At 37.0% G+C, this 18,004-nt stretch overlaps 1 protein-coding gene across 2 annotated transcripts in view; it reads right to left on the reverse strand.

Annotated features, from left to right (window-relative positions):
• Positions 1–3,435: 3,435 nt before the first annotated feature.
• The window catches only part of IFI44L (interferon-induced protein 44-like), a 17,998-nt gene continuing 3,429 nt past the window's right edge, over positions 3,436–18,004 (reverse strand). Inside the window, exons 4-9 of one of the 2 annotated variants that reach the window (XM_008579447.1) lie at positions 10,810–10,962; positions 9,058–9,229; positions 4,616–4,716; positions 4,197–4,315; positions 4,037–4,092; positions 3,436–3,871 (exon numbers count right to left, since the gene is read on the reverse strand). In XM_008579447.1, the coding sequence (XP_008577669.1) occupies positions 3,837–3,871; positions 4,037–4,092; positions 4,197–4,315; positions 4,616–4,716; positions 9,058–9,229; positions 10,810–10,962 (636 nt within the window). In that variant the 3' untranslated portion in view covers positions 3,436–3,836. Of the gene's footprint in view, positions 3,872–4,036; positions 4,093–4,192; positions 4,316–4,615; positions 4,717–9,057; positions 9,230–10,809; positions 10,963–18,004 lie in introns of both variants that reach the window. The other variant, XM_008579446.1, reaches the window with a different exon arrangement.

Raw genomic sequence — 18,004 nt, forward strand, 5'->3', positions numbered from 1 at the left:
TTTTCTCCCTGTCCTTTTAGGTCATGGAGATTTGACAATCCTTTCCCTATAAATCATTTTTTTTTTTTTTTTTTGGTAACTGGCTGGTACTGGGATCTGAACCCCTGACCTTGGTAGCATAACACCATGCTTTAACCAACTTTCCCTATAAATCTAACACTGATTATCTACCTGACAGAACAGGTCTCATATACTCAGAGTCTCATAAGTGCATTGATCTTGGTATGCTTATTTAAACTGTAATAGTCCATTCACATTTGAATTACTTCCACGCCACACCATCAAAATGGAAGACAAACAAGCCCAGAGGCTTGATATGTTTCCTTGCCTTTTTTTTATCTTAGCATTATCATAGAATGTTTTATTAGTCCTTTTTATGTTGCTGTAATAGAACTGCATAATTTATAAAGAAAAGAGGTTTATTTGGCTCTCAGTTCTGGGACAGCTGCATCTGGTGAGGGCCTCAGGCTGCTTCTACTCATGGTGGAAAGCAGCAGGCAGGTGGCAGGTACAAGCAGATCACATGGTGAGAGGAAGCAAGAGAGAGTGGGGGGAGGTGCCAGGTCTTTTAAACAATGAGCTCTCGCAGGAACTAATAGAGGGAAAATTCACTCAATCCCCCCACTCAGGGAGAGCATTAATCCATTCATGAGGGATCTGCCCCCATGAGGTCTTTTAAACAATGAGCTCTCACAGGAACTAATAGAGCGAAAACTCACTCAATCCCCCCACTCAGGGAGAGCATTAATCCATTCATGAGGGATCTGCCCCCATGACTCAATCAGTTTCCAACACTGCAACATTGGGGATCAAATTTCCACATGAGTCCTGGGAGGATAATACATCCAAACTCCATCAAATATGCAAAAGAAATTATTTTTAAAAAAACTTTAAATATTTACTTATACAACATTGTTTAGCATAGCTTGTCAGTAGACTTCCCCACCTGCACCCCCATTCTTGTAATCTCCTTTTCCAGTTTTGCTTACACTGCCCTTCCTGTCCTGGAACCTGAAACAGCTTGAGTTTATTTGTTTGAGTTGTGCTGAGGAAGAAGGTGAGATGTGGGGAGGGTGCAGATGGTTATTGACTATAATCCTACTTCTATGATCTCGCTGGCCAGAGCAGCCTGAATTTTCTCCAGCACCAGAGAAAGATTTTGAAAGGGTTTGCAACTGGCATGCAAGTTTCCATCTTGCTTAGATTGATGGCAAAAACTAGATCTACTTCATCTACTGTCCTCACAAATTGGCCCACAGACTCATCCCATTACAGATGGATCTTGAGGGCTTCCAAATACCCATGGCTTTCAGGGACACCATGAGTACTGTGACCAGCCTTACCATCTTGTGGCTATTTTAGCATGAGATTGAGTTACATCCCTAAAAGTTGGTAACTCATCAGCTGATCTCTAAAGCATTTGGGGCTTATTTGGGTCCCCAAATTAATTTTGTCATAATTAATAAATTACAGGCCAGCTTTTTTTATGAAGAAGCATTGTGATAATCTTTAAAATTGTTTTATCTAAAGAAGACACAGACTTACACATCACCCAGCCCAATTACTCCTCCTGGTACTTTTTTGAGGTGGATGTTGGGTAAGTTTGCACAAAGCTACAAGCTTCTATCAGAAACACTTCCTAATGTAACAACCTAACCTACCTACCCACATTGCAAAGGCTCTAGCACTTATGTTGAAACTGTCTTTACAACATCCCCTCACTTTAGGATGATATTCTACTTCCCACTACATTTATATGTTATGTAATATGTCCCTTAGCACTATTTTGCTAAAAAAGAATGTAATGACTTTGGCTAAGCTGTACAACTTGTTCCATGGCAAATTATGTAAAATTATTTCAAAAATCCCAGATGGCCTCTAAAACGTGGTCAACTGGTAAGTCCCACTTCCCCTCAGGGTGGCAAAGAAAGATCAGGGGAATCCACAAAATGGAAGGCCTCCTCCCCCCCCAGATAAAAGATGAATTTCTCCCTTTTTGAGGTCCCTTCCCCAGTTTCTGCCAACATAAATTTCAAATATACATTAAACTCCACTGGACGTTTAAGTGCTCCCAAAGCAGTATAGAGCCAGAGGATGAGGAGTTGTGACATCATTTAGCTAACACTGTCCTTTTTGCAGCTGAAAGAGAATTTAGTTTCAACATTTATGCTCCAAAAAGATTTGGTTTATATGGACAGTCCCTCATTGCTTATCTCCCGTGAGCGCTCCGTTACTCCTCCTGCTCCTTTCAGAGTCTCTGTCTCCTTCATAAGGACACTTCATGTTACCCCTTTAAACAGAATAAGAAAGTCCCACCTTCTGCCCAGGTCTTTTTCTGGCTCCACCATAGGGATGGGTGGGTTATGGCCCCATAGTCAGTGAGGACGACAGTGAGACTTCAGCCACCTCCAGTCTCCCCCAACCAACTGTGCCCATGGCTTGTTTTGCTCCCTGGATTACATGGAGAAAAAACACATCTTACTTTTTGGACCTGTTGCTTCTACATCAGTCTCGTAACTATTCTGGTTGCTACTCTGCTTTTGCTCCCAATATCTATTTCCGGCTCTATTCTTTGATTTCCATGACCGTTTTATCCCTAAATCTTTTTTAAAGACCCCATCTCTTCTGTTTAATCATGGCACCTGGACAGTCACTTGAGCTCAGTTTCACCTGAAGCTTCACTTTAGGAAGTATCTCTTTTTTCATAACTAACCCAGAGGAACTCATGCCCTCTTAATACCCAGGACTACCCAAAAGAAGAGCATAATTCTGATTAAAAGTAAATTAGACTGTTCAAATATAGATAACTATTGAACCACAGCATATTCTTTTGAAAAACACTAAGAAATTTAGAGAAGAGAATTAAGAAGGCTTTAAGAAAAAAAAACAAAACTGTCTTCTGGGATTTTTTTTTTCTTTATTAATAGTTCTAACTTTGACAGCTACCAAGAAGACTTCACAATCATTTGGGGCACTTGTACAAGACAACCTTCTTACTAACTCGTACTAGAAAATGTATTTGTTCAGTCCACTTTGGAGACATGGCTAGGATGGTTTGGAATTCAATTAATGAAAATCAGTCATGGGTTCATTAGAGGAAGAAATTTTTTTTTATACAGAAAAAATGGAAGTTGCTAAGAAGTATTGGCTCCTTTTAATTAACCTGAATTCAATTATTTATAGTCATTCATATTTTTATCCAGAGATAAGTGAAACACTTTACTTTCTATTTCTATTTTCTCTCTCCAGAGTTTTATTCTCTCTCAGTATTCCCTTCTATATGGAGAAAAATTTAAAGTAAATGTTGTCAGTCTGGAGAAGGCGGAGGAAGAGTCATGGTGGTTATGCTTGCTCATTACCAGGCACTGTGCTGTGTTCTATGAATACAAAGACAAGTAAAATCCAAACCCTGTTTTTCAAAGAACTCACACTCTATTTAGGAAAGCAGATATCTATATATTTATTTTATAAGCATTATTAAATGTGATTAGTAGTTACACAGAGTTATATAAAGTGCTATAGAAGAATTAGTAAGGGAATAATTATTTTTGCTTGGAGAGGTTTAGAAAGGTATCACAGAGTCTAAGTTGTAAATGGCACAGAAATATGGAGGATGGTTTGTGGTAGGGCATGTCTTAGCCCACTGCTTCTCAAAGTTGGCCTTTGGACTTGATGTATAACTAATCCTAGAAGAAACCATCAGTTAGATGCTGTCAAGGACAGAAGGCAAAATATGAACAAAGGAGGCGTCTGAAGGAGGCCATCAATGGAGATTGACTCTGATTAGGGGATGCCAATCAGGTTTGGGCTAAGTCTCAGAATCAAGGCAACATATGTCACATGCAGAGCTGGATCTTTGCCGCGATTTCATCTGAAAACAAAAGAAACAAAAGCAGAAATGAAGCACATATCTTAACATGGCAGCCTATCAGGACTAGGGCCGGCAGATAGGCCCCAGCCATCCAACTGAGGTATAGCTTAGGGTTTTTCAAAGGCACCAGTGCTTTATAAGAGGAGCAGAAAGCGGCCAGATTACCTGTTTCCTCAACAGGCAAATCTTCTAAAACATCATCTGCAGCCCTCAGCATCTGCCTTAGTGCAGAGAGGATCAGAACGTCTTTTACAGGTTCCAGGTCCCACTCTGAAGCATAATTTTCAACTATCAAGATATTAGTTCTGCAGCCCTCAGCATCTGCCTTAGTGCAGAGAGGATCAGAACGTCTTTTACAGGTTCCAGTTCCCACTCTGAAGCATAATTTTCAACTATCAAGATATTAGTAACAGGAATGCCTAGCATTTTGTTGACATTCATTACCTGTGAAAAAATATATTTAAAAAACATAAGTCTTATATTTGAAATTTGACTGGATTTTAAATAAAATTCAAGAAAGAAATTTTCAAAAATCAATGCCTTGATAAATTCTCTCAGAACACTTGAAATTCAGATAATTATAAAATGGAATTTAAACTTGAATTAACCAGGCCATTTATTCAATTCTTCATTTACTTGTGAATATGTTGTGTGTGTGTGCATGCTCACGCACATATACACACACACAGAGTATGATTGTGATACAGTTACAATAATAATCTGGTTACAAACAGCATTCTTTACCTGGCTTTGAGAAGTCGCAGATCTATTCATGTTTAAAAAGTCTTCTTCAAGAACTTCACTGTAATTATTCACTTTAGTAAGCAAGGCTACATATGCTATACCTATGTCAAATAGATAAATCAGTTATTTTACATCATAAATTTAAGCAATGTGTCAACAGGCGATTAAAAATGTGTAAAAGCAGCTCTCTGTAGGGTGATTTTAAAAGTTGGAGAATGAAATATCCCCAATAAAACTCAGTATGGAGCCTGAAGTTCTTATAATGAAGAAATGATCTTTTTCTTCCAACATGACAGATCACTTTTAAACGCAACTAAATTTACACTAAGTTGCAATCATCTACCATCTCATTCAAATAGTGTATGTTAAAGTAATGGGGGGGGAGTGATTGCTGGACTTTGGGGACTAAAATGAACCACAAAAAAGAGAGGAAGTTCATGTGTATAAGCATTTATAAAAGTAAACTATACTGATTTTACAATTCTTAGTAGAACTGTTGCCTTCTCCTTCAAACCACAGAGATCAGATTAGTCAATCACACCCAGCTTCTAAACCAAGCAAGTTCTGCTTGCTAACAACTGCTTTTGAAAAAAAAAATCATACTATAAAATTCAGAATTTTATAATACCAATACCACTCAAGGATGTGGATCTCCTTCACCAGAGATTTTAGTATTTACCCCTTACAAAAATCTTGTGTTTCTGATTCCCATAACTAAATGTTTGTCTTTACTATCTTCTCTTCATTCAAGTCCCAGAGGAATAACTAGCAAAACTGGTCAATTAATACCTGGCTTCTGGTAGAGGGCAGTTCTCAGTAAACACATATTTTTTTTTTCAGTCTGTTACAATGCGATTCTGTTTCGAAATGAATGCAGTGTCCTTTTAGAAGTCCTCAGTCAGCACAGTTACTTGCTTTAAATATTGCCACCCAGCACAGTATGTAGCCATATGTCCTTGAAAAACTTATTTCAAATCTTAGCACTTCTTCTCTAAGTCTTATCCCAAGCCTACCATAATTTTAGATCTGTTAAATGTTTATATATGTTTATTTGCCTACATTGAGCATGTCTAACATTTACTAGTTAAATATTTGTAGTGGTATGAAAGTTTATACATAGTTTATTAAGTTCAGATGCAGAACTTATTGTCCCCATATTACAGAAGAGGAGACTAAAGTTCTGTGAACTTGTTAACTTTTTCAAGATCAAAGTTTATGACTTTAAAATTTAGGTTCGCTTAGCCACAAAGATCATGCTCTGTACATTAAACTGCACAGCTTTTTTCAGAACCCAAATATAAATGTTCTTTCTACTAATACACTATATGACAAGGCTCTGGAGTATAAACACCCGAAGAGCTCTTCACATTGAAGTTTTTTGGAAGTTCAATGACAGGACGAACTTCAGTTTGGGACCAAATGGAATAGACAGACTTTCCCCTATTTTTCTCACTAAGTATAAAAAAACTCTGGGCATTATACATAAATCAAGCAAAGATTGAAAGGTGAAGAGAAGTGAGACTGGTTAGAGACCTTAAAACCCAAGAAACAATACAGAGGTGAGTTTCTTAGGTTTTCTTTTCACTTCATATATCCCAGATTGGCTGTTGGAGAAGCCCACAATCGGGAAATGCCAATTGGAGCTGGCAAAAAACAAAGAAAAGTAAAATCTGTTTTCTCTAGCCAAAGCATGAGAAAAGAGGAAACCTAGCAAGATAGGAAACTTTCAGAAAACAGCCACACTACCCAGCCAAACACTGCAGAAATCACCTCAGCCCCATCTGTGCAAGTGTCCTTCCCCTCCCTAACCCTCACTCCCTGCCAAGGTAGTGTCAGAGAAGGACAAACAGGGAGTCAGGACATTCATGTCTGCACTGTGCTAACAAAATTCCCCTCGATAGTGTCGATGGAAACTCCCTGGGGATCCTGGACTTCCACTCCAATCAGCAGTAATGAGGTGCCTGTCTCCCTCTCTTCCAGTGTCAGAAGAGGCCAAGTGAGATCAAACTTTAACCACCATTCACCCAGCTTTAAGGAGCCTCCTAGCACCTGCATTGTCAGTGGAGGCCATATGGGGAGCAGTAGCAAAGTGCCTTTCCCCAAGGGCATCAAGCAAGGCCTTATGGGAAACCTGTACTATCACTCCAGTAGTGTCAAAGGAGGCCTGTTAAAACATAAGGTCTAAATAAGATTCTGGCTGGCTATTTATCTCAGTTGGTTAGAGCATGGTGTTATAAAACCAAGGTCAGGGGTCCAGATCCCCATGTCAAAGGAGGCCTGTTAAAACATAAGGTCTAAATAAGATTCTGGCTGGCTATTTATCTCATTTGGTTAGAGCATGGTGTTATAAAACCAAGGTCAGGGGTTCAGATCCCCGAACCGGCCTGCCAACAAAATAAATAATAAATAAATAAAGATCCAGATCCCGAGTCTCATAACATAATGCCCAAAATATCTAAGATATAATTAAGAGTCATTTGTCATACCAAAAACCAGGAAAATCTCAACCTGAATGGGAAAAGCTAATCAGAAAATCTTGGCACTAATTAAATGACAAAGACGTTGGAATTCCTTGGCAAAGATTTTAAAGCAACCATCATAAAAATACTTAACAACCAAGTGGGAACATGCTTGAAACAAAAGAAAAACAGAAAGTCTCAGCAAAGAAATAGAAAATACCAAAAAGACCAAATGAAAATGTTATAACTGGGGGCCAGCCCGGTGGCGCACTGCTACAGTGCGCCACTTGGGAGCGTGGCGGCGCTCCCGCCGAGGGTTCGGATCCCACATACAGACCGGCCGCTCACTGGCTGAGCGAGGTGCGGGAGCAACACCGAGGGTTGCAATCCCGTTGCCGGTCCCGGTCCGGTACGGGCGCGACACTGAGGGTTGCAGTCTGTTGCCGGACACGAAAAAAGACAAAAAGGAAAAAAAAAAGAAAGAAAATGTTATAACTGGAAATGTAATGGCCCAAATAAGAAACACAACTGATATGCTCAAAAGCAGAACGGAGAGGACAGGGTAAAGAATCAGTGACACTGAAGCTATTGCAAAAGAAATTACCCACTCTGAAAAACAGAGAGCAAAAAGACAGAAAATATTAACAGTAGGACTGTGACAAAAGAACTGTAATTTATGTCATCAGAGTTCCAGTATGAAAGAAGAGAGATGGCAGGGCTGAAAATGATAATAAAAAGACAACTACAGACTTGAAGAAATTATTTTAAACCTTATATCTAACATGGACTGAGATCTAGGATTTACAGATCTCTTAAAATTCAACCTCAAAAAAAAAAAAAACCAAATAACACAATAAAAAATAAGCAAAAAGATATGGAGACATTTTGCTGAAGAAGATATACAGAAGGCAAATAAGCACAAGAAGATGTTAAATGTCATAGTCATTAGGCAATGCAAACTAAGACCATGATGAGATATCATTACACACCTGTTAGAAGAGTTAAAATTTTTAAATACCAATAATACCAAATACTAGTGAGAATACAGAAAAAACTAATCTCCCATACATTGCTGGTGGAAATGTAAAATGGTACAGTCCCTCTGGAGAGTAGTTTGGTGATTTCTTAACAAACTAAATATATACTTACCATATGGTCAAGAAATCACACTTCTAGGGACTTATTCCAGAGGAATGAAAACTTATGTCTATCCAAAACCTGTACTCTAATGTTCACAGGAATTTTACTTGCGGTAGCTAAAAACTGGAAGCAATCAAAATAGCCTTTGATAGAATATGGTTAAACTGTGGTATATCTGTGCTGTGAAATGTGGTATATGTATATGACTTAACAATTAAAAAAATGAACTATTGATATACTCAACGTTTTGGATGGATCTCAAATGATATTAAGCCAAGTCAAAAAAGCCAGTTTCAACAGGTGACATACTGTATGACTCCATTTATATAGTATTCTCAAAATGACAAAATTATGGAAATGGAAAAGATATTAGTGTTTGCCAGGAGTTAAAGATGGGGAGAAGGTAAAGGGTGCCATGAGGGAAATCTTTGTAGTGATGGAATAGCTCTGTATTTTGATAGTAGTGATGGTTACATAGATCTACACGTGTGATAAAATGACACAGAACTATACACACACATTGTAACAATGTCAGTTTCTTGGTTTTGATCTTCCTAGTCTGTCCACATAGTGTGGGGAGATGCTTCCCCTGTTGAGCTACAGGAAAATCACACATGACGAAAAATTATGGCCAGTCTAGTCTTTAAGGATCAAAGACTAGGATTTATGGCCTTTCTTCAGTCAAACTTGTGAATGATCTCTACCTGCTACTGCCACCAACCAGTCAGGGCTTAGGAAATTGGGTGAAAGATGCATGGGATGTCTCTGAACTATCTCTATAACTCCCTGTGAATGTATAATTATTCCAAAATAAAATGTTTTAATATATACAGTGAGACTCACCACAGTTTAGTACTTCTTTGTGAATTCGTTTGAACTTTTCCACCATTTTAGAGGAGAGATTGTTAATAGAGTTGATGTCTAAGACATAGGCCACACAGTGAATTTTGTCCTTCAGTGATGGAGAAGTGATGAAGGTCGGGTGCTTGGGTGAAATTGGTTTCTGGGGACTCAACTGTTACAGAAACATAAGGTAACATTCAGAATCCAGAGAGTCTCTTCCTAATTCTTTAAGACACAGTTTGTGCTTCAAATACCACCACTACTAACCCCCAAACTGGAACTTTCCCTCCTAACCCAAAGCTATTCCTTCCCCAGATTAGTTAGTAGTACCCTTTCCACATTTCCCTTCCACTTTCAGCATTAGGCCATTATATCTTTCTTACAGAAAAAAATTGTACTGCTTTGGTAAAGATGATAATTATCCACTGTAAATATTGCAGGAAAACACAAAGAATGGGGGGGTTTCTTTTGCTTTTTTTTAAAGCTAACTTCAAATCCCAGTCTCCAGAAATAAATACCATTAACATTTGTTATACATTATTTAAGACTCCTATCTAAGCATTTTGCATGCTTAAATGAACTAATGGATCGAGAGAAAGGGAGAAAAAAATATATTGAAAAAGCCATTTATTTTAATTTTACAGAAGAAAACATAAATTGAAGTGAAACAAAAGAAATGCCAATATTCAAGTTAATGTCTCCTTACCACAAGACAATAATCTTGCCTGACTCCCCACTATTAAAAACAAGGGCTTTAGTATACTCATGATTTCTCCCATCTTTCTGTTCTCATCCTCCTCCTGTATCTTTATTTCTCCTTCTCCCTGACCATGTTCATATTCAACTATGTGTTTTCAGTAACTAGCTTAGTGTCTGGTACAAACTAGGTTTTTAATAAATGATTTTAGAATGAATAAATGATTACACAAGTAAGGTTTCTGATCAAGCACAATAAAGAGGCAAAGGAGGTTACTGTTTAGAAATTAAGGCTGATTCTATCATATCCATTACCTAAAAGATTGGTAATAATAAGGGCTAATTTTTTAAGAACTTAGAGTGCATCATCTCATTTAATCTTCTCAGCCACCCTATGAGATGAGCACTGTTAAACTTGCATTTCACAATTAAAAAAAAATAAGACTTAGAGGGACAAGTACATAACTTGCTCTGGGTACACCACTAGTGTGGCAGAGCAGACCTTTGGATCTTTGGTATTTAGTAGTGAAGCCTAAGCACTTATGGTATAATATCACACTTTAACAGAAAAAGGTCAATTGTTCCAATATTTTGTCTATATGTTCAAAAAAGTGCAAGAGATCAAACCACTAAGTTTACAACATTGTAAAGAACGACATAAACACAATATCCCCATGACTTTTTCCTGGAACCTGGAGGAATAAAATCCCACCTTTTGGCTTTATCTCTCAGTTTTATAGAAAACAACAGCAGTCACTCTACTTTTCTTACATAAATACTTACTCATTGAAAGTATAGTGCTGGTCCATGTTGAAACCACATTTCAGCGATTGAAATTGCCTTATGGGAATGTAAATGAAAAGTATCCATGAAAATGATTTGAAATGTTTTGTGTATTGAAGGAATCTTACCTTACATAAATACTTACTCATTGAAAGTATAGTGCTGGTCCATGTTGAAACCACATTTCAGCAATTGAAATTGCCTTATGGGAATGTAAATGAAAAGTATCCATGAAAATGATTTGAAATGTTTTGTGTATTGAAGGAATCTTACCTGATATCTGTCTGGCACACAGCCTTTTAAGATGTGGGGTATGTCACACATGCACAGTCCTGCTCCCTCTCTCTCATCCAGCCCCATTGAGTCACACAACATAAACGGCAGAGATTTGCCATCTTTTCCATCTTTAACAGAATATATCCTATACTGTAAAAAAAAAAAATCTAGTATAAAAATTCATTCTTTAATCAGCATTTAAGATATGACAATAGAGAGAACAGAAACTGGTTAATGTTTTCACGCCACTGTTTCTCAAACATTTTGGTCTCAGGATCCCCCCAGACTCTTAAAAATTATTGAGGATAACAAAGATACAAGGGTACTTCAAAAAGTTTATGGAAAAATAGAAGCAAAAGATAACATAAATCTTTCCATGAGTTTTTGAGTTATCCTCGTGTTATTTATGTGGATTGTATCTATTCATATCTAACATATTAAAAATTAAAACTGACAAACATTAAATTTTTTTAAATGGACATAAAATTGTATGTATTTATCATATACAACATGATGTTTTGAAATATATACACATTGCAGAATGATTAAATCTACCTAATTAATTTATGCATTACCTCACATAGTTATCATTTCTGTGGCAAGAACATTTTAAATCTAATCTCTTATCATTTTTCAAAAATACAATATCTCCCTAAATACCCCCACACACACACCAACCTCCCTAGCCCCTGGACCACCATTGTACTCTCCACTTCTATGAGATCAACTTTTGTAGATTCCACACATGAGTGAGATCACACAGTATGTGTCTTTCTCTACCTGGCTTATTTCACTTAATATAATGTCCTCCAGTTTCATCCATGTTGTCACAAATGACAAGATTTTCTTCTTTCTTACAGCTAAATAGTATTCCATTGTATATATATAACAAAATTTCTTTATTCATTCATTTGTTGATGGACACTTAGGTTGATTCCATATCTCGGCTATTGTGAGTAATGCTGCAATAAATATGTGAGTGCAGATACCTCTTCAACATAGTGATTTCATTTCCTTTGAATATATATCCAGTAGTAGGATTGCTAGATCATATAACAGTTTTTTCAAAGTTAGTGAGGAACTTCTATACTGTTTTCTATAATGGCCGTGCTAGTTTACATTCCCTGCAACTGTGTATGAGGTTTCCCTTTTCTCCACATTCTCCACAACACTTAATATTTCTCTTTCTGATAATAGCCATTTTAACAGACGTGAGGTAATATTGCATTGTGGCTTTAATTTGCATTTTTCTAAACATTCATGATGCTGAGCACCTTTTTCATATATTTCTTGGCCATTTGTAAGCCTTCTTTTGCAAAATGTCTATTTAGGTCCTTGGCCCATTTTCTAATCAGCTTATTTCTTTTCCTGCTATTGTGTTGTTTGAGATCCTTATTTATTTCAGATATTAACCCCTTGTCAGATGCATGGTTTGCAAGTATTTTCTCACATTCTGTAGGTTGTCTATCCAGTCTGTCGTTTTCTTTGTGGGGCAAAAAAAAAAATAAAAAAAAAAAAATTTAGTTTGTGTAATCCCATTTGTCTATTTTTGCTTTTGTTACCTGTGCTTTCAGATTCATATCCAAAAAATCATTGCCCAGACCAAGGTCACAGAGCTTTACATTTTCTTCCAGTGGCTTCATAGTTTCAGGTCTTACATTCAAGTCTTTAATCCATTTTGAGTTGATTTTTGTATATGGTGTGAGATGAGGATCTAATTTCATTCTTCTGCATGTGGATTACTAGTTTTCCCAACACCATTAGTAAAGAGAACACCCTTTACCCATTGTGTGTTCATGGCATCCTTGTTGAAAATCAGTTGGCTATAAATGTGTAGATTTCTGGGCTGTCTATTCTGTTCCATTGGTCTATGTGGATGCTTTTATGCAAGTACCATGCTATTTTGGTTACTATACTTTGTAGCATATTTTGAAGTCAGATAGTGTGATGCATCCAGCTTTGCTCTTTTTGTTTTTGATTGCTTTGGCTATATAGGATCTTTTGTGGTTCCATACAAATTTTAGAATTGTTTTTCTATTTCTGTGAAGAATGTTATTGGTAAATTTCATTGAATCTGTAGACCACTCTGGGTAGCATGGACATATTACAATATTAATTATTTCAATCCATGGAATATCTTGGATATATTTTTATTTCTTGGTGTCTTTTTCAATTTATTCCATCAATGTTTTATAGTTTTTAGTGTACAGATCTTTTGCCTCCTTGGTTAAATTTATTGCTAAGCATTTTATTTTTTGTAGCTATTGTAAATGGGATTATTTTCTTGATTTCTTTTTCAGATAGTTCACTTTTAGTGTATAGAAACACTACTGTTTTGCATGTTGATTTCATATCTGGCACCTTCACTGAATTTGTTTATTAGTTCTAACAGTTTTATGGTGGAGTCTTTAGGGTCTTCTAGCTATAAGATCATGTCATCTTTAAGCAGAGACAATATAACTAACTTCCTCCTTTCTAATTTTATTTTTCTCTCTTTCCTGGTTGCTCTGGTTAGGACTTTCAGTACTAGATTCAACAGAAGTGGCTAGAGTGGGTTGCCTTGTTCTGCATCTTAGACAAAAGTTATCGACTTTTTCCCATTAACTATGATGTTAGCTATGGGTTTGTCATGAATGGCCTTTATTATGTTGAGGTATATTCCTTCTATACTGAATTTGTTGAGAGTTTTTATCAAAAAATATTTTCTACACTTATAATCAACTCTCCCATTTTGAATTTTTGATGTCACAATATACATTTTTATATTGCATGTCCCTTATCAAATTATTGCAGCTTCTATTATTTTAAATAATTTTGTCTTTTAACCTTCATACTAAAGATATATGTGATTTACATACCAACATTACAGTATTAGAGTATTCTAAATTTGACTGTGTACTTTTACCAGTAAGTTTTATATTTTTAGATGCTTTTGTGTTACTCATTAATAGCCTTTTCTTTCAGCTTGAAAAACTTCCTTTAGCATTTCATGTAAGACAGGTCTGGTGGTGATGAACTTTCTCAGTTTTTGTTTGTCTGCAAAAGTCTTTATCCTTCTTTCAATTCTGAAGGACAGCTTTGGGTCCAGTATTCTTGGTTGGCAGTTTTGTTTTGTTTTGGTTTTTTCCTTGAATGCTTTGAATATTTTATTTCACTGTCTCCTGGCCTATAAGGTTTCTGCTGAGAAGTCTGTTGCTAGACATAATGGAATTCCCTGATTTGTTATTTGCTTCTTTTCTTTTGCTGCTTTCATACTCCTCTATTTGTCTTTGTTTGTAAGTTTGATTGTAATATGTCATGGGATAGTCTTATTTGAATTAAATCTGACTGGAGACTTTTGACCTTCCTGTATGCACCTGGATATTTACATCTTTCTCCAGGTTTGAAAAGTTTTCTGCTATGATTTATTTAAATAAGCTTTCTACTCCTTTATCTTTCTCTTCTCCTTTAATTGTGACTTGAATATTTGCTGTATTCATACTGTCCCATAAGTCCCATGAGCTTTCTTCTTTCCCTTCCATTCTACTTTTTTTCCCTATGACTGTATATACTGCAGTTTAAGTGTCCTCCCAAAACTCATATTGAAACCTAATCACCATTGTGACAGTATCAAGATTTGGGGCCTTTGAGAGGTGATTGAATCATAAGGGCTCTGCCCTCATAAATGGATTAACCTATTTACAGACTGAAGGAATTAATGGCTTATCACAGGAGTGGCACTAGTGGCATTATAAGGAAAGAAAGAAGCATGTTAATAAACTCTTACCTCCTTGCCATGTGATGCATTGCACTGACTTGGGACTTTGCAAAACATCCCCAGTAAGAAGTACCTCACCAACTGCACACCCTGGACCTTGAACCTCCCAGCATCCAGAATTTCAGAAAACATACTTTGTTTATAAATTACTCAGTCTCAGGTATTCTATTTAAGTGACAGAAAACTAAGACAGTATATTATCAAATAATCTGGCTTCAAGTTCACATATTCTTTTTTCTGCTTCATCAATTCTGCTGTTGATGCTGTCCATTGAATTTTTCATTTTGTTCATTGTATTTTTCAGCTCCAGAATTTCCATTTGATTGTTTTTTATTATTTCAATCTCTCTGTTAAATTTTTCATTCTGATCACTTATTGTTTCTCTCCTTTTTTTGAATTGCTTCTTTGAATTATCTTGAAGTTTGCTGAGCTTCCTTAAAACAGTTATTTTGAAGTACTTATGAATCATACATCTTCTTTAGGTTAGGACACTGGCACTTTATTTTGTCCCTTTGACAATATCATGTTTCCCTTATTGGTTTTTTGGTCTTTCTTTTTTTTTTTTTTGGCAGCTGGTTAGTACAGGGATCAAACCCTGGAACCCTGGACCTTGGTGTTATCAGCACCATGCTCTAACCAACTGAGCTAAACAACCAGCCCCACACTTATTGTTCTTAATCTTTATAACATGTGTTGATTTCTGTGCATTTGAAGAAGTAGATACTTATTCTGGTCTTTCCAGACTGGCTTTATCTGAGAAAGCCCTTCACCAGTTAGTCCATTGAGGGATTCTGAACATGGCCCCAAAGCCTATAGCTGCTGTTGCCAGCACAGTGTTAGGGCATGCCTGAAGCTCTTGGCTGCTGATGCTTCCTTGTTGCTGAGTGTTGTCCAAAACCCAAGACCACTGACATTGACCCAGCATTAGTACAGGCTGGTGATTGAGTTCACCACACAAGCCTGAAACCTGGGGCTGCATGGTTCTGGATGGTAGGGCATGCCTGAAGCTCTTGGCTGCTGATGCTTCCTTGTTGCTGAGTGTTGTCCAAAACCCGCCACTGACATTGACCCAGCATTAGTACATGCTGGTGATTGAGTTCACCACTCAAGCCTGAAACCTGGGGCTGCATGGTTCTGGATGGGACTGATGTTTCATCCCATGGATACTAGAGTCTGGTGCCATGGGAGTCTGCTTGATGCTGGGTTTCCCAAAGTTCTAATTTTTTCTTAAAAGCTCAAATTTTATCATTGGCAGCAAACACTATCAGTTTGTTTCCCTGGAGTGGTAGGCTTACTTTCTTTCAGCAGTGATTTGTAGGTTTCATTGTAGAGATCTTTCATCTCCTCAGTCAAACTGATTTCTATTTGGGTGACTATTTTAAATGGGCTTGCTTTATTATTTTCTTTTTCAGCCAGTTTGTTATTGGAGTATAAAAATGCTCCTGATTTTGGTGTATTGATTTTATTTCCTGCAACTTTACTAAAATAGTGTATCAGCTCTAGGAGTTTTTTGGTAGAGTCTTTAGGTTTTTCCATACATCGGATCAAGTCATCTCCGAACAGGGACAGTTTGACTTCATCTTTTCCAATCTGGATGCCTTTTCTTTCTCTTGCCTGATTACTCTGGCCAGTACTTCCAATACTATGTTAAAAGGGAGTGGTGACAGTGGGCATCCTTGTCTTGATCCTTTAGGATGATATTGGTTTTGTCATATATGGCTTTTATTGTGTTGAGATACTTTCCTTCTTTACCTAATTTGCTAAGACTCTTTATCATGAAGTGATATTGAATTCTGTCAAATGCTCTTTCTGCATCTATTAAGAGGACTCAACAGGATGGAAAGACATTCCATGCTCTTGGATTGGAAGAATTAGCATTGTGAAAATGTCCATACTACCGAAAGCGATCTATAGGTTCAATGCAATTCCCACAAAATATCAATGACATTCTTCACAGAAATAGAAAGATACCAATCTTAACATTCATATGGAACAAAAAAAATACCCCGAATAGCCAAAGAAATACTGAGTGAAAAAAAGCTGGAGGCATAACACTCCCTGACTTCAAACTATACTACAAAGCTATCGTAACCAAAATTCAGACCGATGGAACAGAAAGGAAAACCAAAATCCACCCACATACTTGCAGCCAAACTGATCTTTGACAAAGGCAATACAAACATACATTGGGAAAAAAACTGCCTCTTCAATAAATGGTGCTGGGAAAACTGGACATTCATATGTAGAAAAATGAAACTACACCCATACCAAAATCAACTCAAAATGAATTAAAGACTTAACTATAAGAGCTGAAACCATAACACTCCTAAAAAAAAAAACATAGGGAAACACTTCAGGATATAGGACTGAGTAAAGACTTTATTAATATAACTCCAAAAGCAGAGACAGTAGAAGAAAAAATAACAAATGAGATTATATCAAATGAAAAAGCTTCTTCACAGCAAAAGAAACAATTGAGAGAGCAAAATGATAACCTACAGAACAGGAGAGAATATTTGCGAACTATGCATCTGACAGGGAATTAATATCCAGCATATACAAAGAACGCAAACAACTCAACAGTAAGAAAACAAGTAACCCAATTAAAAAATGGGCAAAGGAGCTGAATACACATTTCTCATATGAAGATATACAAATGGCCAACAGACACATGAAAAAGTGCTCGACATCATTCAGCATCAGGGAAATGGCAATCAAAAGCACACTGATATATCTTCTTACTCCAGTTAGACTGACTGTTATCAAAAAGACAGAGAATAACAAATGCTGGTGAGGATATGGAGAAAGGAGAACCCTCCTACACTGTCAGTGGGAATGTAAATTAGCACAGCCATTATGGAGGACAGTATAGAGGTTCCTCAAACAGGTACAGATAGAACTACCATACTATCCAGCAATCCCATTGCTGGGTATATACCCAAAGGAATGTAAGTCTTTATTTCGAAGGGACACCTGCACTGCCATGTTTATTGCAGCTCTATTTACAATAGCCAAGAGCTGGAATCAACATTAATGTCCATTGACAGATGACTGGATAAGGAAAATGTGGTATATATACTCAATGGAATACTAATCTCCCATAAAAAAAAATGAAATTCTGCCATTTGCAGCAATGTTGATGAACTAAGAGAAAATTATGTTAAGCAAAATAAGCCAGGCACAGAAAGAGAAATACCACATGTCCTCACTCATAAGTGGGACCTGAAAGAAAGGAAGAAAGAAATAGGAAGGAAGGAAGGAAGGAAGGAAGGAAGGAAGGAAGGAAGGAAGGAAGGAAGGAAGGAAGGAAGGAAGGAAGGAAAAAAGAAAGAGAGAAAGGAAGGACGGGAGGGAGGAAGGACGGACAGATAGAAGGAAAGAAAGAAAGAAAAAGAGAGGAAGGAAGGAAGGAAGGAAGGAAGGAAGGAAGGAGGG

The sequence above is a fragment of the Galeopterus variegatus genome, unplaced genomic scaffold (genome assembly GCF_000696425.1).
Source record: "Galeopterus variegatus unplaced genomic scaffold, G_variegatus-3.0.2 Scaffold1888, whole genome shotgun sequence".
Lineage (NCBI taxonomy): Eukaryota > Metazoa > Chordata > Mammalia > Dermoptera > Cynocephalidae > Galeopterus > Galeopterus variegatus.